This window comes from Protopterus annectens, chromosome 2.part1, assembly GCF_019279795.1.
Source record: "Protopterus annectens isolate FY-2018-M chromosome 2.part1, PAN1.0, whole genome shotgun sequence".
NCBI classification, from domain to species: Eukaryota; Metazoa; Chordata; order Ceratodontiformes; family Protopteridae; genus Protopterus; species Protopterus annectens.
The window spans coordinates 455932607-455958827 of record NC_056729.1 but is presented as its reverse complement, the minus strand read 5'-3'; the positions used below and the strand labels follow the sequence as shown (position 1 = coordinate 455958827).

Sequence of the window (26221 nt, the reverse complement as noted above, 5' to 3'; positions counted from 1 at the left end):
AAAGACTCCTGCTGACACTTTTCCAGAAGTGAAGAACTGAAAAAGGGCATGGAAGCGGTTTCCTTACAAAGTGGAACTGACAAGGCATCATAGAGCTCTGACATTTCAAAGTTAATGGAGGAGGGGTTTGCTGGACAACAGCTGCCCCTAGCTGTTGATGTTTAAAAGCTGCCTATCTTAGGCCTTAAGAGCGTGTTAATAGCTGGGGAGCATCTGTCACTATGATAACTATTGCAACCTTCTCATAGGTGTGTGTGTGTGTGTGTGTGTGTGTGTGTGTATGGGTGCTTGTCAGCATGTGGGCATATAGGAATGTGTACGTGTGTGTGTGTGGGGGGGGGAGGACTAGCCACCAAGGAGTACTCTAAACCCTTATGCCTTAACAGCACTTCAACTAGTATAGGAATGAAGGAACACTAGATAGGGGGAAGGAAGATAGGTCAGAGACAGGTATGGGGACTGTGGTGTGTGCACGCACACTCACGCGCGCGCGCGTGTGTGTGTGTGTGTGTGTGTGTGTGTGTGTGTGTGTGTTGGGGGGATGTAAGAGAATTAAATAGTTAAGTGCTATAAAGATTTGTCCTGTAATTTTGTCAGGCTGCCTAGAAGAAGAAAGTCATAAACGTCTATTCTGGACTTCTGAAATATTTGCATTTTGGCAAAATCTGTGCATATTTTACATTGTGAAAATTCTGCTATTAAAGGGTATACTCAAGTTAAATGTCTGTAGAAGTTCAGAAAGCTCAGACTAAGTTTTTAAAGTTCATATAAGTTATTTGATATTCATGGAGTTTGTGCAGGTCTTTCCATTTATGCATAATACACGTGCTATTGAATCGTTGCATAACATAATAAAAAATCTAATTATAATAATATTATGAGAAGCATTTCTTCCTGCCTGGATGTAGAAAAGAACCACGTGTTCCCTATTCACTTATCTTTGTAAACAAATATTCTTCAAGCATACAAACATGTTTTTAAGAACCAGTTGTGTACTTTTTGTAGTTATGTCATTATATGGTCTTTCATTCTCTGTGTATATGTCTCGAAACTCTGTTTACCCCATATGAACAGAGGAGAGATAACATTTATGAATGCTTCCCCTCATTAGGTATTATTCCATACTTCAATTATATTTTATGACATGTGTATAACCTACTTTACCTCTTAATGTTGCTGCTAAGCAAGCTGCCACATAAAGACCAAACAAACTGCAACCTTAGAAGGTGTCCTGAAAATATTTGGAGCAAAAATTGCCTTACTGTATCCCACTTCCCATAAAAGCAGCATGTAGGGTATTTGTGACAGTACAGCTGTTGGCAGGCTTAGTTACATTGGTCTAGCAGGATCATGTCTCAGTGACGGATAAGGTAAAGCTTTTCATCAGCTCATTTTTAATCACTAGCACTTTGATGATGCTTTTCTAACACATTTGAAATGTTTCTAGAGAACTCTGCAAACATTTAATAACAGAATAATCCCATGACCTATGTTTTTTTTTTCTCCATTCATGATTAAATAGTAAAATAAGTTGTTTGAATCAACAATAGTGGTTATTCATTAGCATTTTAACATTTAAATGAAAGGTGTGATGAGCCTTTAAGCTTGAGAGAACTCTTGCAGGTGTCTCTATGTTCAGAGGCCATGTACTTTATGGCTCTCATTCCTTTTGGCACTACACTTCACAATACTGTAATATACCTAGGTAGACAAGGCAGGATTATCCACAATTTTGGCATTCCTCAAACTGTAATACATGTTGGCTCTGGCAGGCTGTAAGCCTTTTCCTAAAATGATAGAGGGTAGCTGTCTGCACTCTTCATAGCCCAGGACAGAACAGATTGATTCTCTTCCCCATACTGTAAACATACAAAAACAAATTTGGAAAATCTTCCTTTACATCAACTAACATAATGGTGCCATGGGTACTGTTGCTGCTGCACAGAAACAGGCTCTCTGGTTTGGTTCTTGGCTGGAGGACCTTCTCTGTGGAGTCTGCATGTCATTCCTGCATTTGCATGGCTTTTCTCCAGCTGCTCTGGTTTCTTCCCAAATCCTAAAGACATGCATTAGGTGTACTGGGGACTCTAAATTTTCTATAGGTGTGAATGCATGGATACATGATACAGCAAAAAGACCTGGCAACCTACTTTAGTTCCCCACCCCCTTTTGCCTTGAAAACACCTTGGATAGTGGTGACTAACTGTGAAGTCACTCTAGGAGTCAGCTGATATTCATAACAGAGTGAGTGTATATCCTCTGTATGAAACAAAATCTGACCTTATTCTTTATTTTGCATTACAGCTTCCCAAGTGTACATGCTCACGCTCGTGCATACACACACACACACACACACACACACACACACACACACACACACACACACACACACTGTAAACACCAGACACCTACCAACTATTACCTAGAACAGCTTTTTTTTTTTTTTTTAATTTTTTGGCCCCTATGACATAGACCATCATCTGCTACTGAGGCCTATCTCAGTCTTGAGCACTGGGAATCATTTTTGACCCCAAGACTTAATCTGATACTTTTCTATTTATCTGAGAGGAGGCATCCCAAAGCAAAGTCTTACTCACCAGCATAGGGATTTTTCCTTTTATGCCATACTCATTTCCTGCCCGTCTGCCTGATGTGCAGTGATGTAAGGCCATTAAAGCCACAAACATCTGTCACTACATGCTCCAGTACTTGTAAGCTTAGGATGTATAAACCACAGTATCATCCCTGGGGCTGTCCTCCTATGTTTAAGACCCTTCCTTGCCCCCCCCCCAGAAAGACCAGCCTGTAAAATACCAGTACAGATCTTATCCCTCCCCAACTCCTCAGATCTTGGGCTCGCTATTCAAACTCAGGTCACCTAGATCACAATGTGGGCTCTGTCCATCTGCACCAGACAGCCAGAATAAGAACAGCTGGTTATTTATTTATTTTTTTAAATTGAGCTTTATTTGCTTTTCCAAAAAAAGTAAATGGAATGTACTGAAAAAAGAACACTTATGTCTAAACAGAGTTATAGCAACAAAACCCTAACAACCATGTAATTATTCCCTAAAACATTTACGTAAGCTGTATTCAGTATGTACAAAGTGTAAAGACCAGTTTCCATAAACAGTTGGTTAATTAATTTTAGCTCTTCAGTTATATGTAGCGTGATATTTATGGATATGGCTCTAATACGGGTTACAAGCAGTCATTGAATGGTGGTGCACTATTGAAAGTTCAAGACACAGTACTATGATACCATGAGTCATAAAACTGTAAATAAAGCTGGTGTGTTATTCATCCAAAATGACATAAAAGTGCAAAACGTTCCACTAATTGCACTTAATATTTACTGCACTTACATTTTTAAAAAGTTATAGGTATATTTTGTTTTATTTAATGGAATCCTTTTCTTAAGATTTTCATTTCATGAGGTTTTAGTACACTAGCCAAAAATATGCACTGTCTGGGGGAGCTACACTTGCTGACATAAAGGTCTATATGGAACCATTTCAAATTTCAAGACAATTTAGCAGGTGCCAAAATACTGTGACTGAGTGGCTGAAAAAACTGACTTACATATACTAAGTCCAAGCTCGCCATTTCTCTGAATATTCCCTTTTCTTGGCAATGTCAGAGTTAATATGTGCAAGTTCAGAGGGAAGCCCCCTTGCAAAAAGTAAGTGCACTTTTCTTACGCATTTTCAATATTTTTTTTACTACCAGCATGCCAGCATTCTACATTACTAGTGCTGACACTGGAATAGGAAGTCATTTACATTTTAGGAACTCATGTACAATTTTAAAAAGTCCTGCCTATACTGCGGAAACTAACTTCAAACTGGGCAAAAAAAAAAAAAAACAAGATTCCTTTTCCTTAATTTTAATGTTGTTTAGTCCTTTGCTTTACTGTCTGAAGGTAGGATTATTTGATTGTTCAATGTATGTGGCCAACACTGGTAATTGAAGAACAGCCCCCACTTGAAGATGTGCAGCCGTCATTCAATAGGAAACTAAACCAACCAGTATTTCTCTGTCTAATGGTATAGTCATATGCATGTTCTTATCTGTGTGTTTGTCAAGTACCAAAACTAATCCTCTGCCACAGAAAAAGTTACAAATAAACTATCTTCACAATTAAGTGTCTTTAAAGATGCATGTAATAAGAAAAGAAAGCCATTTCTCTTAAAAAAAAAAAAAAACAGTTACACCATAGGCAACTTTTTTATATAATGAGGCACAAAGCATGACAAATGCAATGGTATTAAATATAAGATATTCAATAGTGCAATGATTACAGGACCTATGAGACAACTAGTAGTAAAAAGGAAAGATAAAATCCCATTTTCATGTTTCATTATAACAAAATTGAAACACCCGTAAAGCTTTACAGCGGACAAACAGGCACAATTGCTTTAAGCTGGAATAGGTATGGCCATGAAACAGACATAGTCTGGAAGAAGAGAAGGCAAGTCTCCTAGCCCTCATACTGCTGAGGGATAGATTGCTAAGGGCAGAAAAAATTTCTGCAGGAATGACAAGAAGCTTTTAGCTCACATTAAAAGGATGAACTCATAAGAATGCCATTGAAGTAAAAGGGCTGGTAATTCCTCTCTAAATGCTTCTCCCAAACCTCAGAAGTAACTGTCAATAATGTAAAAAGTAAGTGACTAGATGCCTTTAAAGAATGGGATGGGATGTTCAGGTAACCAAGTCAAACATACCAGCAGAGCTCTTAGCAGAGAACATGTGATATATGTGTGTGTGTGTGTGTGTGTGTGTGTGTGTGTGTGTGTGTGTGTGTGTGTGTGTGTGTGTGTGTGTGTGTGTGTGTGTGTGTGTGTGTGTGTGCGTGTGAGAGAGAGAGAGAGAGAGAGAGAGAGAGAGAGAGAGAGAGAGACAAAGCTGTATACTTTGTAAGCAACTCAGGAGAGAAGACTAAGCAAGACTGCAAATGTCAGTGCAGTGATGGGAGTACCAGGATGTGATCAAAGCAATGCAGTTTACTCAAGTAATAATCCTTGGCTTAGCATGGGTTATAGTAGAATTTACTTCTGTATGAAAAATTTGGTCTTGAGGCCAAATGTTCTTATTAATAGGGAAAGGAGTTCATCATGACCCACTTCTTATGGCATGGATTTTTAAGATAACACCACTGAAAAGGAGCAGTGATAAGCATTAAAAAAATTAATAAAAGGAAAAAATGGAAGTGATCAAGAATGTACCCAGATGAAGTTCACAGTTGATCCCCAGAGGAGCCAGACTGTACCCCCAACACCGTTACATGCCATGTGACAGCCCCTGTTGGACCGTTGTAGTATAACACAAAAATCATCCTCCTGAGGTAGCTGCAACTTTACTAAATGCCAGAAGTCTCAATAAAATGGGTGCTTTAGCAGCTTTCCACTGCTTGGAGGATGTTGATATCTGTACTATTTTTGAAGCATGATCCAATGGTCTAAAATGTATATTTTAAACTGTAGGGTATGGATTCTTTCAGTGTTGCACTTCAAATGAGATAGGTGGCGGTGTCTCATTTATATTATAGCTTTAAACATCATAAGCCAGCTAAACAGCTCAGAACAAAAAAGTGTTCAAATAATAATTAATGTCATTGGTACTGACTGGGCCACGGTGGTGCAGCGTTTAGCATTGTCACCTCACAACAAGAGGCTCTCCTGTTCAATTCTGAGCTGGAGTGCCTTCTATGCAGAGTTTGCATGTCCTCCCTGCGATCAACTAAACTTTAAAAAGACATGCAGGTAGGTGCGTGAGTGTGTGTGTGTGTGTGTGTGTGTGTGTGTGTGTGTGTGTGTGTGTGTGTGTGTGTGTGTGTGTGTGCCTTCTCTGAAGGTTGGGAGTCGGGCTGGCAACTCGACACCGTAAAATCTACTGCCAATCATAAATGGACCGGTAATCCACTGTGGCAAATCCTAACCGGGAAAAGCCGAAAGACTATTATTATTGGTACTGACATCATGAGCCTCCCTTATGTTGTCTTTGCCATCTCCAGGATATGGAAAAAAAATAAAAATACAATACCTATTGAAGATATCAATTATTTTGCCAATGACTGGGTAAACTATGCAACAGCAAACAAATGTGCTCAAATAATAACTGACTGTGGCAGTTAAAACAATCAGTTATAGACAGTGTAAAATCCAACTAACAGATGACAAACCTTGGATCCTTCTTTAGCTTGAATAAAATCAAACTCAGTCAGGAATAAATCATCCTTTATAGAATTTAACACTGGAAACTGTGATGTGGTAAATTACATAATTAGTAAACGTATTAAAAAAGATAGGGATACTATTCTCAATTGTTCAAATAAATACACTTGAGATACTGTCAGTTCAGGATATTATTTAATTTTTGCATTCATTGCCACATATTGTCAAGACAAAAATGTACAAGTAAATGAAACAAATAACACATAATGGAACTGCAAAATTAATAATGAAAAAAGCAGACAAAATAGGTACTACTTAACTTTCAAAATCCAACCATCCACAACCCATTTGTCCCATTTTTATGCATGGGGTTGGGCTGTTGCTTCAACAGTGGCAATCATCTAGAGCCAAGATTTACACTGGTAGGTGGCTAACCTTGCTGCGGTCTTAACTTTCAAAATATTCTAGTTATAAAAAAAAGACTAAAAGTACATGAACTACTTAATTTTGTTAACAAATCTTCTTGATCTAACTATAAACTCATCTTGATTGTAAAGGCTGACTCTGACTGAGGACAGCAAGACTGAATGTAGAACATGTGGCTGACTGGGGGGTCTTGATAAACTTCCAAGGACACCCACTGTCCTTAGAACAGGGAGACAGCAGGTGTGATTATGGTAAATATATAATTAGTCTTAGATCATGATACATCTGAACATTCATCTTACCCTGTGGTGCAGTGATCTCAGACTTAGTATGTATAAGTCACAGGAGCGTAGGAGGCTTAGCCCCAACTCAATGGGGTACAAGGGGCTTTGTGGGTGTTAGACTTTGAGATCTGTTGTGTTTGCTTGTCAGTTGTACTTACTTTTTTGCATTTACAAGACTGAAACTGTGGGTCTTAGAGGTCTGATCAGGAGATTGCAGCTGTAGTCTTTTTTAAATAATTGAGTGCTGAAGCAATGGAGTTTTAGACTTAGTGGATTTGTGTAGCATACTAATTCTTATGTATCGTTTAATATATAAAGCTGCCAAAATGTGATGTGTAATTAAAATATTACAAACTATCAAAGTAAATTGCTAGTTAGAGTAGAGGTGTCATTTTGTGCTCATAGTCTCACATTAAATCCTTCTATCTGTACATTGGAAATGACACAGTGCAAAACAACCTAAATCTAATGGCCTGAAATATATAATCAAAATGTTCATAATATCACACACATTGGTACCCTCTATAAATGTATACTTAAATACAAAGAACTAGTGCTTTGGCACACTGCCTTCCAAGGTTCTAAATACGAACAGATTCTCCTACTTTTAAAGGATTTAAACAAAACATACACACATGCCACACACACACACACACACACACACACACACACACACACACACACCCATGGGGAATTTGCAAGATCACCAATTCATCTACAGCTTTTCTCTGGAATATGGGAAGAGGTGTGTACCAGTGAAAACCTACAAGAACGTATAGGCTCCGCACAGAAGGCACTACAATTTACTTTTCTTTTAATTGTTTAATGATTTATTTTAATGCAGAGTAAATTAGATGAAAAATGCATACATAAGATGTTTTACTTCAATGGTCTACAGCAAACATTCATTCATTCTTCAGCACTTAACCACCTTTCTACAAGCCTACACAAAATCATTTGAAATGCTACTCAAAGAGCAGATTTCAGCATTTGTAATGAATGGTCCCACTGGAGTAATAGAACCCTGTATTCATTATATAACAATGTTATTTTGTTTTGTATGTACTTAGGTACAATACAAATATCCAAATGTAATGGGATACAGATACAAGGCAAACTCCAAACAGGACAGTTATAGCGAAGAACTGTAAAAAGGGGAAAAATCTAGGTATGACATGGATTGACTACAAAAAAGAATCTGATAGTATCCCACATTAATGGATAAAAGAGTACTTAATAATGTATAAGATACACCCCACACTGATTGTCTACATTACAGTAACCATGAAACAATGGCAGACTACTTTGAAATTAAGCCATGATAAAGGACAGATTATTATCCCAGGGATAAAAATTCAAAGGAGGATATTCCAGGGTGACTCTCTGTCACCATTGCTATTCTGCCTTGCCATTAACCCGTTAAGCTGTTTACTTAACAGCTTAGACCATGACTGCAGTTTGGTTCCTAGAAAACAACAAAGTCTAATAACTTCTCATGTTCTCTCTGTTGATGATTTAAAACTGTATAGCTCATCAGATGAGAAGCTGAAAACACAGCTGCAGTTTGTCAAAACTTTTTCAGATGATATTAGAATGTCATTTGGTCTTGATAAATGTGCAAAAGCAGCATTTAAAGCAGGAAAACATCAGTTTGGGACAAGAATGTGATATAAAAGAACTTGAGCAAGAGGGAATATATAAATACTTGGGAACTGATGAAGGATCAGCAATAAAACATGAACAAATGCAAATAAAACTCAGTAAGGAATACTTTAGAAGACTTAAATTAATCCTGAGAACAGCATTGACATCTAGGAACAAGATCCAAGCTATAAATCAATTTGCTCTTCCTGTCCTAACATATAGTTTTGGAGTGATTGACTGACCCCAAAAAGTGTTGGATAGATTAGATATTAAAATAAGATGTCTGCTTCATGCTCACCAAATGATTTATAAAAATGAGTGTATACCAAGATTATATATTCCCTGTTACGAAGGAAGGATGGGCCTCCTTGAAAATGATCTGCAATCATGGGACTCCACACATATCTACTGACCTCACAAGATCCAAATGTAGTGAAAGTTTTGAAACGTGAGGAGAATAAATCTAAGATGACTTCTCTGCTTAATTTAGCAGAAGCATATCGACATCAAGCAGGAATGGAAATCAAACCAGAAGTGGATAAAAACCAGGCAGCAACTGAATGTGCTAAAAAACAAAAGAAAGAATATAAGGTGAAGGATCAGATGAGAAGGTAAGAAATGTGGAAAAAACATAAATGTAGTTGTAAATATAGAAAACGTCTGGAAGAGCTTCATGTTGATCAAGAACAAACGCAGGAATGGTTAAGGAGAGGCGAATTCAAACCAAGAAATGAAAGGTTGATATTGGCAGCCCAAGATAGTGGGCTACGTACACACTGGTTTACAAAGTCCATTGAACATGTGGGAGAAATAGACAAATGTAGGTTTTGTAGAACCGAACTGGAAACAGTCATACACCTTGTTGCTGGTTGTGACACACTAATCGTAGAAGGACTGTATACTGAAAGGCATAATAATGTGGCAAGACTGTTGCACCAGGAATTGTGCAAACACTGTGGTATCGAAGTGGTTGAAAAACACTGGAAACATAAGCCACAAAGCATTATAGAAAATGATGAAGTTTATATCACATGGGATCACCCAATACCAACAGTTCGAAAGATAGATGATAGAAAACCAGATATAGTGGTCCAAGAAAAGAAGACAAAAGTAGCATTGATCAGTGAAATTGCCACACCCAGTGACTACAGTGTCTTGCGTACAGAGAGACACAAAGTCATAAAATACCAGGATCTGCAGGAAGAAACAAGAGCAATGTGGAAGAAAGATACCCAGACAATTCCAATAGTAGTAGGAGCAACGGGGTCTTATAAAAAAGAATTTAAAATCGTATTTAGATATGTTGCTAATACATGTAACTCCATACAAACTGCAGAAGGAGTCATTACTGGGCACATTGCAGGTGCTGTGAAGAACTACTGGCTGACAACAAAAATTGAAACAATACTAATTTCATGAACTTTAATCATACTTTGACTTAGGAATGGGGTCCATTCCCGTCATGGTATTAGAAACCCAAAAGACTTGGAGAAATTAAAAAGGCAGTTTCAATAAACACATGAGTTTCTGACAATGATATATTAGCCTTTGTCCATTCTGTGAGTAACTGTATAGCCAGAGAAACATTCTAGTTATGCATAAACCCATATAAAGCAAGGGTAAAATGCATATTTTCTACTCTTTTGGTAACCAAATAAATAGACTGAAAAAGAGTTGTTTGCTTTTAAGGGTGTACAGACCACTTACAGCAAGAATGTTTACACAGTGAGTTATTCATGGTCAACATTTCCTCAGAGACTGATGATACCTGCGCAATGAGAAACATACTCTAAGCCTGAAACTTATTCATAAAATTCACAGTTTTAAAAACTTTCATTTTCACTAACTTATAATCATCTCCTTTTCACCTTTGTTGTTTAATATCTTATTCTGTACCTTTCCTTGACATACTTTAAGGCATATCAAAGCCCTACAATAAGATTTTAGGATTTTTTGCAACAATATTTTATTTTTTATTGTTTTAGTAGTGTTACATTGTATAACCACAGTTTAAACATAAATATCCTTAATTGTTTACGGGTTCCCGTTTTTGCTGTTTTTTTGTTCTTTTTTATGTAGTTACGTTGCTTCATTATATTGTTACTGTTGATTATATTTTCAAGTTTGCAACACTGTATATTACAGTCCTGCTATGTTTCACATGCTTTAAACATTACTTAAACACACTTGTCTTTTTTCATTGTTAATTTTCTGGGAATAATCTGTAATAGGTCTACTCGGATCAGTGTTCTAACCAAGTCAACAAATTTAACTAACTAAGTAAATAAATAAATAGATGATTCTTGTCTTGCTTAATACTTTATTTTGTTCAGTACAATAGATACTGCCTGAATCAAAATCAACAGCTAGACTTTATAGCATGTAAGATGATGAAAATAATATTCTCTTAAATTACAGGAGGAAACAAATTAAAGAGTCAACCATTCCGTCTGAACTGGGCCTGGATTTCACTCGAGAAAGAATACTTCCTAGTAGATGAAGACTCCAAGTTCCTAGAGGTCATTCTGAATCGTAGAGGATACCTAGGGGAGACCTCCTTTATCAGTGAGTATTCCTGAAGAAGATTACATTCTTTAACATTTCATCTGTGATGTGTAAGTGATCTGTACTGGCATTTTGAATAGTATAATGTTAGTACAGATGAAAAGCATATGATAGTGAGTCAGGCTTCAGATGCACATATATGGTTATATGTCAATATGCTAGAACTACAAAAGACCACTGACAAAAAGACAAAAAGCAAATGTACAAAGGTAGCTTCAAGTAAAACTGTATTTTATTTACAGTTTGATGACCTAGTTAGTCCCACTTGGTCAATAACCTCTTTCCAGGGGAGACCCAAGGTGGTATTCATACTGACTGCAGATATTTGTCCAGGACATTGGAGAAGTTCCCCTACTCTTTTTGATAGGAGCTGTGGGATCTTTTACATCCACCTGAGCTACCACCAACTCAGGCAGATGAGGTCTTGGTTTAGCATGTCATCTGAGAGACAGGTAGGAAGGAAGCCCCCATCCACTAATCATGTTGGAGTCTGCATGTCTTGTAACCTTGTATCAAGCCCATTAATATATTCTAAATATGAGGTCATACAACCTCAGAGTACAAGAGAAATACTTGGCTTCTGGGCAAAGCTAGATGTTTTTCATTTATTCAGATGCTATATAAACTAATAACGGGAATAAATTAATAAGAGAGAGCAAAGATTTGCAGCCAGCCACATGGGAGGTGCAAATGGGGCTTGCCCACCTGCATATATTTATTTAAAGACCATGAGTTTCTTAATTTTAAAATATTTTAATTGTCATATCCAGTTTTGGTCAAAGCCATTGTAAGGCTTTTTCTTTAATCCTTTAAGAGTAATTTGTCTGTGATTTTGGGTGCTGACTTATATCTATGAATATGGTTTCCCATTATGCTGCATTTTAAAAAGTAAGTTTGTATCATGCTACTGTGATACAAAATGACAAAACAGTGTAATGTAAAGCATGTAGAGAATAAAGGCCCATGTGTCACTGATTACTGTGAAATGCTTTGGGTAAGGATGCATTTCTTAGAGCTATGCCAGCCATGATAGGCTCGAAGCATTGTCATATCAAAATCTCACTTATTGTGTGCAGTTTTAAACATCATGCACAGAGAGGAAACATGATTGCTGCAGGGGGTTCATGGGAGGAATATAACCAAGTACTTTAAATAGACAGGTATTAGTGGGTGTTTGCCCTTCACTTACATTCCTTGTTAAACTTAAATAAATACAGAGATACTATTCAGTAAATCTTTACTCACAGACTTCTGCTCCATGAATGGTGCACACAGACTGTATTCACGTTGCCATGTTGTATATATAGGGATTGTGAATATACAGCACATAAAAAAGCTGTGAAGAAAGATTACACGATTTATATGTGTTAGCACTGGAAGATGTAAGGGACAACGAAATCAGGACCTGAACCTTTGAAATTATAAGTAACAAGGTAGGGTGATTGGAGATCACAAAAAAGAATGGAAGAAGGGTAATAATGTGCTAAATAATTTACAGATATACTAAAGGGTGTAGTTGGATTTTTTTTCTTTATGGAAAGGATGTTGGTCCCTGGAGCATTGCAATTTATTAAGCTGTAGAACAAGACACCTATTTAGTTTAAAATGGCTTTTGATACAAATTATGAGCAGATGTAAAGGTGGAAGATCTACAAATCGTTTGCTGTACAATCAAGCATTTTGATAGCTTATATATTGTTCTGCTTCAGAGAAGCCAGGTGATCACAGATACCATAGATAATGCTAGTGTGATGTTTAATTTATTGCAAAATGATGACAGGTACACACAAATCTCCTGCAATCAAAGTAAAGTAATTTATAGAAACCTTGATCTATTTCTAAATGATTGACATATGCAGGATATTATTACACCCACAATATATACATTTCTGCATATTCCAAGTCATCTAATTCCTATAATCTTCGGTATTCTGAAGGTCCATAAATATATACTGCATGTACTATTTATACCTTTAGTGCCTGCCCAGGGATCTAAGATCTGTCCTTTAGCTTCATATTTTGATAGGATACATGAATCAGTTTATAACAAATAACCCAGTATCCTTAATGATTCTTAGCCCATTTTAGACAAATTAAAAGATGGCCTTTGGGATAAGAACACTAATTTTCTTACAGCTGATGTGGTGGACCTATTCTTTTGCAAACTGCATGATGTTGGTCTCACAATGTTCAAGGGTGTATTAACAGAATGCGAGTTTCTGTCCTCACAAGATATTAGAATGTTAATGGATTGTATGGGAATTTATTTTGTCTAGAAATTTCATTATTTTGATGGTGAATTTTACAAATTGCTAAAGGGGTGGCAATGAGGGAGGCCTATACCCTCACTTATGCCAATCTTGTAATGTGGAGACTGGAACAGAAATTTAACTTTATTTTCATTAAAATTCATGTAATGGGTTTATTGTTGACTTATTGTTTCTACATGTGAAAGAGCATTGCTAGAACACCACAGGGAGCTTAAAGAGGATGTATATATAGCGTAGGTATTAACTTTCTATATTTGTATTTGCAATTGTCCTATATTCTACTTAGGGTGCCAGCAGAAGAGTCTGCTGTTGCTAATAATTTTTTTTAATAAGGAGTGCTACTCCTCTGCCATTTTTGAGGTTCCCAAATATGTAGGCTTCTGGGTAATTGGGTAATTGGATTGCTCTCTTAAACAATAATACTGAGACAGCTACAGTATTTTTTAGTTTTTCAACCAAGTAAACTGAAAAACAAAATAAAACTCCAAAATGGATGCGTTCCGGACCAGCAGGTTACAGTTCCCAAATGCGATAACAATATAATGAAGTAAAATGTAAAGAATATCCAAAGTTCCACTTTTTATTTTAAGCTCTAAACTCGGGCTTTTCGTCAGCTGCATGCCGACTTCTTCAGAAATAACGTAAAACAATTTGAAATCAACCACATGATTTAAATACAGCCTTTAAAAGTCACCTGGTTCCTCTCATTCACTCAAACCATTCAACTTATATTTAATCCCACCTTCATAAATCTGATGTAAATACTCATTTAAAAACCTTCATGTACATATAACAAGTACGTTAATTGTATCGGAACCCATGTGCACTGATGATAACCAATGCAACATTAACAAAACAATTATATAGGGTGTTATATACTACAAGAATGTAAAATATGTTTTTTACGAATACATCAGTTGTAAATCAAACTGAATTGCCTGTTAGGGCGAGTTTTATTAGATGGTTTACCAACTGCATTTTAATGTATAAACCCATGTTAACCAACATGTTTTTATATTCTTGTAGTGTATGACACCCTATATAATTGTTTTGTTAATGTTGCATTGGTTATCATCAGTGCACATGGTTCGACAATTAACATGTTATATGTACATGAAAATTTTAAATGAGTATTTACATCAGATTTATGAAGGTGGGATTAAATATAAGTTGAATGGTTTGAGTGAATGAGAGGAACCAGGTGAATTTTAAAGGCTGTATTTAAATCATGTGGTTGATTTCAAATTATTTTACGTTATTTCTGAAGAAGTCGGCATGCAGCTGATGAAAAGCCCGAGTTTAGAGCTTAAAATAAAAAGTGGAATTTTGGATATTCTTTACATTTTACTTCATTATATTGTTATCGCATTTGGGAAGTGTAACCCGCTGGTCCGGAACGCATCCATTTTGGAGTTTTATTTTTGAGTTTTTAACTAATACTGACAAAGGTGAGAGTAAGATATATTATATTAGTTGTTTTGCTATTTGATGTGCAGCTTTTATGTAGGATAAACAAGTAATGTGGTGTAAGCTTGATGTGAGAGCTTTTTTAAAGGGCCTAATTTGTTAAGGCATGAATGCACCTGACAGAGGTCCATAAAATAGCTCTTGAATATTTGGAGGTGCTTAGTGTTTCATATTAACTATGTTAGATATGTAAGGATTTGTTGAGAAGACTAATTTGTTGTCTGTCTGAGAAGTACTTTAGATGAATACATGAGTTTGACATAATGTAGAATTTTGAAATGAGTAAAGTTTAATTATTTTAGGTGTTGGATGAAATATATTTGGTACCTAGAATCAAATACTGAGAATATAAGCTTGCCATACTATTAAATTTATTTTGATAGTACAATGAAATATATTTAGTATGTATTGTCAAACACTGAGAATATAATGTAAGATTGTCTCAGTTTTATATTTGTCTTGTTAAAATTAACTGTCAGTGAATGATCTAAGTTAAGATGGCTAATAAATAACTGTAATGGATGTTAGTATCTGTATGAATGTTGTATATGATGGTAAAAATGGTACTAACAAATTATATTGGCAACTTATGCCAGAAGCAAGTATTGAACATGGTTTAAATGACAACATCTCTATTATGAGTGTGTTAAAATTAATGGCTTCTAGAATTAGATTATAGTAATTTTTAGTTCACTGAAAAAGCACTATGTATGTGTTTTTTATAAATTTTATGCATTTCATATCTGTGTTTGTGTCATTATATTTTGTGTGTGTGTGTGTGTGTGTGTGTGTGTGTGTGTGTGTGTGTGTATATATATATATATATATATATATATATATATATATATACATGGATTTACCTGAAATGATCGACAAGCTAAAAGCACGACAACAAAAACACTGACATGAAAAGAATGACAGTTGAAATACCTGACAGTTTAAATGCCGACAAACCACAATCCTGAAACTAAACAAAACAAAACAAATCCATTTCTGAAAAACACACACACAACACAAGCACACCAAAAACCTTACAAACCTACACTAAACCTTACATACACAACTATCTATGCACTAACTTTAACCCAAACACTAACCCTATTGTCCGTCACTATGGCATACTTACCTTACCCACACCCTAACCCTAAAGTCCATCACTATCGCACACTTACCTTACCCCGCACCCTAACCCTAAAGTCCGTCACTACCACACACTTACCTTACCCGCACCCTAACCCTAAAGTCCATCACTAACCCACACTTACCTTACCCGCACCCTAACCCTAAAGTCCATCACTAATGCACACTTACCTTACCTGCACCCTAACCCTAAAGTCTGTCACTATCGCATACTTAAACAGTCGCGCATGTCGGTGTTTTCAGCATCGAGATTCTGGACTGTCAATCATTTACGTTGTCAGTCTTCTGGTGTCGGTCTTCACGTTGTAGGCGTTTTCACCTTTAGTTCTTTTCAGGTATATCCATATATATATATATATATATATATATATAGAGAGAGATGTTTTGCATCAAGGATTAATGAATAATTTGTTAGCCCAAGTGCTTGGGTATTGGTGAGTTTGTATTTTGCATAGTCATGGAGGGAGTGTATATAATAGCATCTAATGGATGCATTACTTGTTCTGATGAAGTCTTGTTTGCAATAAAGACGGAAGTGCTAAACCAATCATTCTGTTGCTCTCTGGCCTGTTGTTTTGAGATGTTATGCAGATCTCTTTGACTCATAGTTTAATGACAATCTTACTAGAGTCTAATACAGTCAGGAACAAAGGTCTGTATCAAGCTGATTAAGGAAGAAATACTACAAGCAGGTACTTAAGCTCATAGAAAAATTAAAACGTTACTATTTCATTTCCAGAATGGCCAGTCCTGATTATGCTCATTTTCAGTATTTTCTTCACAGATTATTTCAATTCAAAAAGGATCAGTCCTGATTTTGGTCCTTTTCAGTATATTATTCAGTGGCACAGCAGAAGCAATAGTGAGCAAACTTTGTCTGTTTGCACTGAACACTAAAAATTAGAAACCTACATTTACCAATTTGGTTGATGGTGCTCTCACCAAAAACAGTGATAAAGAATGGCATAGAGGGAAGACTGGGGGAAACAGGCAAATTGGGGTGCCATCTTTGGCTCCTTTAAACAAAGCAGCTTAGAGCTGCTAGAACTACTAAAGTCAGGAGAAACAAAACATTACTACTGCTGCATAGATCGCAGTCTGGTCTCCCTTTAGAGTCATACTGTTATCCTGGAGTCCTTGCATAGTGAACAGTATAGGCGTAATGGAGAATGGGGGGTATAATATATTGTGAAACTGAACATTTACTCCTGGCTGTAAGGTGAGAAAAAGGAGATGTTACTGGCGTCTCCTAATTCAAGAAAGACATGAGAAGTGTGAGCATAAGGACAGTTTGAGCACCAAGGTCAGCTTTGTATCCCAGAGCAAGACCGTCACTGTGTGGTGCTAATGAACCACATTCAAGTACATCCACAGTGCTGAAGGTGGGGAACTTAGGCAGCTGATGGTTAGTAGTACTCCTTTCTTATGAAATACATGTGCCATGTATTTAACCACATACATCCCTGCATCTGCAGGCCTGGGAGTTAACAGTAAGCTAGTAGGAGAGTCAGAGGTTTGGACATACATGTGCAGTGGCACATATTTCTGAAAGCACAAGTATGTCTCACCCTGACATCATTGTGCATCAGTTACGTGGAACAGAAAAAACAGCAAGTAGGGCATAGCAAGACCAAATCTGCTAGCTAGTGAAGGAATCTGCCATCTAACCTTCATCACTTCAAAAAGGGTCTGGATTCTGGAAGGTCCCAAAGAACTGTTTTAGAATTGAGAAGTGAGGAGCGCAAGTGAAAATCCATGGGACAGAATACTATACAACCATTTTAGTTTATAAAATTGTGGTACAGCTGTGAAACAATTTGATATTTGGGTTATTAGACAACAAAAATATCAATGATTTCAAACACAACTTGTTATCCAGCAACAGACTAGGTGGTTTCACAGGGTGATAATAGTAGGAAGGGAATCACAGAGAGTAACAGTATAGATGAGGTACTTACATGGACACTAAACTATATATTTGTTAGGTTTTAGAGGCAGACTGGACTCCCTGTAGTGTATTCCATTGTTATTTGTCTCTGCATTACCCCGTTATTTTAGGTTACTCTACATGCAAACTAAAGTACTGTTTGTTTTATCTTCTTACTACAGGTATCGGGACCAAAGACGGCACTGCTGAGAAGGACAAAGATTTTAAAGGCAAAGCTCAAAAACAGGTCCAGTTTAATCCAGGACAGACTACAGCTTCATGGCGTGTGAAAATTCTCACAGACAATAAATATGAAACCTCAGAGAACTTCCAGATTGTGCTGTCTGAACCCGTCATGGCTGCCTTAGAGTTTCCGGAGTCAGCATTAGTTGAAATTGTGGATCCTGGTGATGGTAGGTGATTATACAGTCTAGTTTCCATTACCTTTGTACTGTCTAATGAATGTATTTATTAAAACCCAGTTCTTCTAATCTGTTATCCTTCTTATGTTTATTCATTCTAGAAGGAAAGCATATTGGCAAATGTAATTTCATTCAAGCAGAAACATTTAGGATTTACACTGGTTCTCAATAACATGAGCTAGGAAATATCAGTGTCAGCCCTCTTCTAATGTTTCATTCTTTCCTTTGTCATTTATTCTATATAATTTTATTTCAATGGTTTTAATAATCAGCATGCCCTGAGGAGCAATGAAAACATCCTTTATATTACCTGTGAAGTGATCAGTCTTATGATTTTTTTAACAGAATTACTTTTTTGAAAGCTGCAGAAAGTTATAGGATCATAGGAAGTTACTAGGCTTTTGGCTCTGAAGCCCTTATAAGCCTAGTCAAGAGTTTAGCTCATGTTTGGACAAGTCAGCACTGAGAGCCCCTGTCCAGCAAGGACACAGGTGGAATCCCAGGGGTGTATTTTCTGTTTCCCATATAGTTATCCAGGTTGCGCTTAAAAAGGGATAATGAGGTACTCTGCTTGACGTGGAGAGGAAGTCTATTCCACAGATGGGGGAGTCTCTGGGACAAAAATCTGTCCCGCCAACAAGTCCTGTTGATATCACAGACCAGGTTGAGGTCACGTGTATGGGTTGCTCGAGTGGAGCTTGACTTGCGGATATGCAGCAGTCCCATCAAGGCGGGGTCTGAGATTGCTTTGTATGCCAGACAGAGGTCACCTCTGAGAAGTCTGTATGAAACTGAGTAGAAGGACAGGGCTTTTAGCCTATCTGTGTAAGGTAGGTGTTTGAGGCCCTGGATTCTCCTGGTGAGGAACCTCTGTGGTCTGTCCAGATGCTGCATGTGCTTTGCGAGGTACATGCCGCAGGGGGCATTGTACTCAATACTTGGCCTTATAAGGGAAGAATACAGGGATCTTATGACCTCTTTGTCTCTGGATGAGATACCCTTACTTATGAGGTGGGCCATGTAGAAAGCTTTTCATACAATGGAAGCAACATGGTGGTCAAAAGTCAGGTTGCTATCAACCTTGGTGCCTAAATCCCTTACTACTGATTTTCTATTTAGGATGTTGTTATTAATGTGATAATATGGGGAAAGTCACGCTCCCCAAAGGGGATGATGGTGCATTTTTTGGCATTCAGCTTGAGACCATGTTTCTGGCACCAGTCATTTGTTTTGGTGAGACCCTCTTGGGGGACGTCCACATCACTTGGGGAATTGATGACTGCGCCCAGCTTGCAGTCATCTGCAAATTTGGTCAGCCATAGCTCACTGGTTTTGGTCTGCACCTCAGAGAAGTATATCCTGAATAACAGAGGCCTCAAGACTGATCCCTGTGGTACGCCGCTCATTACGGGTCTACCGCTTGAGGTGACTTCCCCTGTTTTGATTAGGTGGGTTCTATCAGTGAGCCAGTTTGCTACCCATCTGGTAACATATGGCTTGACACTTAGTTGAGAGAGTTTATCTACTATGCCCGAGTGGGGAATAGTGTCAAAGGCTTTGGACAGGTCAGGGTAGGCGGTGTGCACCGTCTTCCCCTCGTCCATGACTTGGGTGACTGTCTCAAAGAAGTCAACCAGATTTAACAGACATGACCTCCCCTTGACAAAGCCAGACTGTGTGGGTTTGAGTGTTTGGAGGTTGCCAATGTCCCTGTTAATGAGGTCCATGATAATCTGTTCCATGGCCTTGCAGATCAGGCCAGTTAGGCTGATGGGTCTATAATTTCTTGGATCGGTGGATGCCCCACCTTTTTGTAAAGGGATGACAGTGGCTGTCCTCCACTTGGCTGGGACAAAGCTGGTACTCAGGCGTTGGTTGAATAGGGTGCCTAATGGTGCTCTAAGTTCATGCCTGAGTTCATGTAGGATGCAGCCTGGGATGTTATTGGGTCCCATGGAGGCTGTATTTTTTGCCTTTGAGAGGGCATTGATGGCCTGTTCCCTAGAGATAAGGGGTGGGGTCAGGTACTGTGGATGTCCTGATTTACTAATGGGGAAACAGAGGGGAGAAGTTTTTGCTGAGTTTGTCAGCCAGTAGATTGGCTGTATCTACAGCATTTGTGTATGTGGTATCCTTGACTACCAGTTCTGAACAGATCTGGGTATTTCCTTTGAAATTGTGGACATATGTAAAGAAGGCCTTATGGTTGTCTCTAGTAGATGTGGCCAATTTGGACTTGAAGTTAGCTTTAGAGGATTTCACTAGTGCTCTTATTTGTTTGTTCAGGCTAAGGAGAGATTGCTTCCAATTGGACACCTCCTCCTTCTTACTGGACAGCATTTTTTTTCCTTTTGTTATATTGTTTATTTATTGCAGATGTCCACCAGACAAGTTTACTCTTCCTTGCCGAGGATGATTTTGGCCTGTCAGGTATTCCTGATTCCATGCATCTATATAAATGCCCGTATAGTACTTTGGTGTAGATTTGGACATTGGTGCCAGTTCCTACAGTGGGGGAGGGGGCTGTGAAGCTGTTTATACCATCCCTCAGGAGGTTGTAATCAGCTTTGGAGAAGTTTTTTTGTTTGACCCTAGCTGGGGGGGGGTCAGTGGAGATGGTGACTTCAAAAGTGACCGCTTTATGGTCAGATCTTACCAGGGAGGATGATACCATAGAGGTGCTGCAGTAGTTACTCATGTTGGTTAATATCAAGTCCAAGATATTATCACCTCTTGTGGGGGTATTGACTAGCTGTTCCAAAGCATTTGCATTGATAAAATCGAGGAATATCTGGACATTTGTGTTCTGGCATGAGTAGTTTTTCCAGTCTATGGTTGAGTAATTAAAGTCACCCAGGATCAGGGTAAAAGGTTGAATTTGATAGATTTGAAGAGGTCCACATAGGTGGAGTGGGCATCTTCAGTCAGATTTGGGGGCCTGTAGCTACCTGTCATTTGAATAGAGGTCTTGTCAATGCTTAACTGCACCTGGAGTGTCTCCTGTGCGTCATACTGTTTGACCAGCCTGGAGGTGTGTGTGTCTTTAATATATATTGAAACTCCACCCCCTTTGGCTTTGCTGCCCACATTTTGGGGTCTGAATGTATGATAGGATGAGTAACCAGGTAAGGCTGGGGTGCTCACCACAGCTTTGAATCAGGTTTCTATGACTGTACAAATGTCAGCATCTTCCAGAGTTAAGAATGCTTGCAGTGCAGTTTCATGTTTAGACACCTAGTGTTAACAGCATGACCTTTAATTTGCATTTTGTTGAGATTTTTATGTTGGTAGTATCGACCTCGTGACTTTTCCTAAAAAAGGCACTACAGAGGAGGCAAGGGCCTTTGCCAGAAGTCTGAATCCAAAGTGAGACAGATGCAGGCCATCTCTAGTAAAGCATCGTCGTCTGTCGATCATATCTTCCCAGGCGATCAGGCACTGGATCCCCCTGGAATGACACCAGAAACTAAGCCAATTGTTAAAGTCAATCATTTTCTGTTTGTATTGAGGCATCATTCTGGGTGACGGTAGAATGTTGCTTAAGGCTAGGGGCATACCTGCCTGGGACACATATTCAGAGAGCTCAATCATGTCTCTCTTCATATAGTCCAGAGAGATACGTGTCAAGTCGATCATGCCAACATGGACTTTAACAGAGTCATAACAGTACCTAGTGTTGAAAGACTTGAGTGTGTGTGTGATATGGTGGATTTTGGCACCTGGCAAACAACTAACCATGACTTTCTCCTTACCCAGCCTAATGAGAGGCACATGTGTGTGTCTCACAATGGAGTCTGCTGTGATTAATATGATGGGTTTATGGTTAGACCTTAGTGGTTGCAAGACACTGGTGTGTAGACTATGCAAGATACAATTTATGAAATTTATAGCTCAGAGCCTATTTTCAGCTTCAAATATCTACATACAGAAACACTATCATCACAGACACTGGAAGCTGTTGAAGACTGGGGGCAGTCGGAGGGTGAGAGGGGCACTTAGTGATCTAAAAAGGGCAACTTTTTTTAAAATATTTACTACCAAAACATAGATTCACTTGGAGGACATTTTAAACTTAGCCAATTTCCCTTTTGGTGCTTGAATTAACATTTCCTGATTGGTCTTACCTATCCCGTGGCTGATAATTATATATTAGCCCTAGTGAGAATAACTGTGATCATACTGTAGATAATTTAAGGAGACCCATGTAAGGGATACAGCATTTAGGAACTGCCTCTATCCATTAGTGGCATGAGGGGTAATCCTGGAGTACATTTTCTATTACCCATCCTTAGATCCAAGTTGCATTTGAATATGGACAGGGATGAGCTTTGCTTAACTTGAATGGATAGTCTGTTCTGGAAAAGTGGTAGCCTCTGTGATATATATCCATTTCTCCAGAACATTCAGTTTTGATACCTGGCCTGAGTATTTCTGATGCCATTTGACTTGCTGATGTTCAGTAGGTCCATCCGTATTAGGTTGGAGGATGCTTTGTATGCCAGACACATCACCTCTAAGCACTCTATAGGATACTGAGTATAGTGATAAATCTTTGAGGTGGTCGATGCAAGACCTATTGTTTAGGACTTGTATCCTTTTAGTAAGGTATCTCTGTGGGTATTCCAATTGTTTCATGGGTCTGGACAGATACATGCCAAAGTGGACATTATACAAAATGATTGACCTAATGAGGGCTTTGTAAAGGGGGACAATAACATCTCTAGATCTAGTCACAGTCAATTTGTTTATAAGCTGTGCTATATAGAAAGACTTTCTTATGACTCTGGGCACATGCTGGTCAAAAGTTAGGTCACTGTACACACAAGTTCCCAAATGCCAAACAACTGGGCCAGTTCTCAGGGGCCATTGTCAATTTGGCAAGTCTCTGGAGTAGATGACTTCCCAAAGGATGCGATAATGTATTTCTTGGTGTTTGGTTTCAATTCATGATTCTGGCATCAGTTATTGTTTGGGACAAACCTTCCTGCATGATGGTTAAGTCATTTTGGGATTCAATAACTGCTCCTAGCTTGCAGTCATCTCAAACTTAGTCAACCAAAGCCCTTTGGTATTTCCTTTTACTTTTCAGATGTATATGCCAAACAGAAAAACTCTCAGCACCGAACCCTGGGGGACTCCATTGGTGACTGGCCTCTTCCCCTATTTTGATCCCCTGCATCCTGTGAACAAGTTGGCAGTCCAGCTAGTGATGTAAGTGTTTGCTCCTACATTATTCATCTTTTGCACTACACCTGAGTTGGAGATTGTGTCAAAAGGCTTGGTCAGATCAAAGTAATGTGGTGTGAACTGTTTTACCTTCATCCATTGCTTTGGTGACAAGAGTAAAGCTTAAAATTTGCCCATGATTTTGAGTCTTTCACACTTTCTCCTGATTCTTGCTCTAAGAGGTTGACAGAGACCATATGTTTGACTCTCCCTAATTTGTGTCATATTTTTGGTCTTTTCCTCATACATATGATTTTCTGGCAAATTTATGAGAATTGCAAAACTTAAATAATGATAGACACTTGAGTTTCAGACAAACACTGTGTGATTTGCTAAACAAACAATACTGGCTCTCAATGAAAAACTTAGCATGAGCAGCAAACTTCTCTGTCCTTGAAACTCACATTTATTGAAACGGCATGAAAATCCGCATTCATTTTGGATCTGGCCAGTGGACAACTAAGCTTACCTCTGGGCTGTTTTCAAACCATAGGCTCTTTACACATTTTGAGGGCCTTGCATACATGCATGCATTCTTTGATTCACCTTCCTGATTGTATTAACCTGATTGTATTAAATTATATTCCTTGTATAATACAGCACCACTTGTTAGAATGTGTTTCAAATGTGTAGTTTTGAACAGTCTTCTAGTAAGCAATGAAACAAAATGTATTCACCAATAATGACAAAACTACCCAGTTCATAAAATTTCAACCATAAGAGGTCACTCAAACGTCTGTCATTACAATCCACCAATATCAGAATATCAGTAAATATGCAAAATCTCTGCAGAAGTAAGTCATCTAAATAATTGCACTTTAAAGGGATCTGTAACTAATGAAGAGGTTGCTGCTAGCAAACAACTTTTAATTTCACTGTTTCATCCACAAATAAAGTGGCTGTTGCCCTTTAAGAATAAATTGCCTATGTTGCATTAAGAAATGATAAGCTAGTAATGTTGCAATGGGGAATGGACAGCAAACTGCTAACAGCTTCATAGTTACTAACTAACTCCTCCAAAGGAGGACATTCATAGGACTGCAGCACCCACTCCCTTTAAAGTACAACACAGTACATTATCAGTGATCCCTCTGCATACTGTGTGAGTAGAACCCACAGCCTTTTGCTGTGTATACTTCAAAAGCAAGTATACTACCTGTTGTGCTACTAATAATGCAAACACCTTAGCATAAGCATCACTAAACTTATCTTCCCCTGAAGGTCTCGGCTCCTTGTAAAGTCCAATTGACACTCAACTAAGTCTCTCAACTTCGCAGCACAAGAAATCTGAAAAAAGCCAAAATTTATTTGCGGGCAAAGGCCCAAAACCACAGACACATTTTAAATATTGCTTGTATAATCTTAGAAAGTTGCTAAAATAAAGTGTTTTGTGTTACCATGTGTTTGCTGAAAGATAGCCACCCACCCACAGGCAGATGCAGACACCCACCTACTCACACACAGACAGATGCAGACACCCACTCACCCACAGGCAGATACAGACACCACCCACCCACTCACACACAGGCAGATGCAAACAACAACCCTGCCACCCACTCAAACACCCGCACTGGCAGATGCACATAGACACACTCAAACACCCCCACTGGCAGATGCAGACACACACACTCACACACCCCCACTGGCAGATAGACACACTCACACACCCCACTGGCAGATGCAGACACACATATACACTCACACACCTCCTCTGGCAGATAGACACACTCACACACCCCACTGGCAGATGCAGACAACACGCACTCAAATACCCCCACTGGCAGATGCAGACAGGCACACTCACTGGCAGATGCAGACAGCCACCCACCCACACTCTCTGGCACATGCACACACACACACACAGACTCTCTAGCAGCAATAGTACAGGCATGGCAGCAATGAACCGGGCAAATATCAGCACGAAAAAAACCCTCTCCTTACCGGCATGACCAGAACAGTGGCAGCGTAACACAAACAAAACTCTCCTTACTGGCATGACTGGAACAGCAGCAGCATGACACAAACAAAACTCTCCTTACTGGCATGACTGGAACAGCAGCAGCATGACACAAACAAAACTCTCCTTACTGGCATGACTGGAACAGCACAGGCATAACAGAAACAAAACTCTCCTTACCGGCATGACTGGAACAGCAGCAGCATAACAGAAACAAAACTCTCCCTACCGGCATGACCAGAACAGCGGCAGCATAACACAAACAAAACTGTCCTTACTGGCATGACTGGAACAGCAGCGGCATGACACAAACAAAACTCTCCTTACTGGCATGACTGGAACAGCAGAGGCATAACAGAAACAAAACTCTCCTTACCGGCATGACTGGAACAGCAGCAGCATAACAGAAACAAAACTCTCCCTACCGGCATGACCAGAACAGTGGCAGCATAACACAAACAAAACTCTCCTTACTGGCATGACTGGAACAGCAAAGGCATAACAGATTCAAAACTCTCCTTACCAGCATGACCAAAACAGTGGCAGCATAGCACAAACAAAATTCTCCTTACTGACATGACCGGAACAGCGGCAGCATAACTCCTGTAACACAGCTAATTTAGTTACCATCCAGCTAGTTTAACTTCCACGTTAGCATGCAACGCACAGGTCCTCCTTTACCACACATTAATTCATGTTAGCATGAAAACTCCACTT

The 26221-nt window shown here is 38.6% G+C and overlaps 1 protein-coding gene across 1 annotated transcript in view; it reads left to right on the top strand.

Annotated features, from left to right (window-relative positions):
- Positions 1-26221, top strand: part of FREM3 (FRAS1 related extracellular matrix 3) — a 624923-nt gene that overhangs the window by 147655 nt on the left and 451047 nt on the right. Inside the window, exons 3-4 of the mRNA XM_044062250.1 lie at positions 10949-11095; positions 18082-18312. Coding sequence (XP_043918185.1) covers positions 10949-11095; positions 18082-18312 — 378 coding nt within the window. The remainder of the gene's footprint in view (positions 1-10948; positions 11096-18081; positions 18313-26221) is intronic.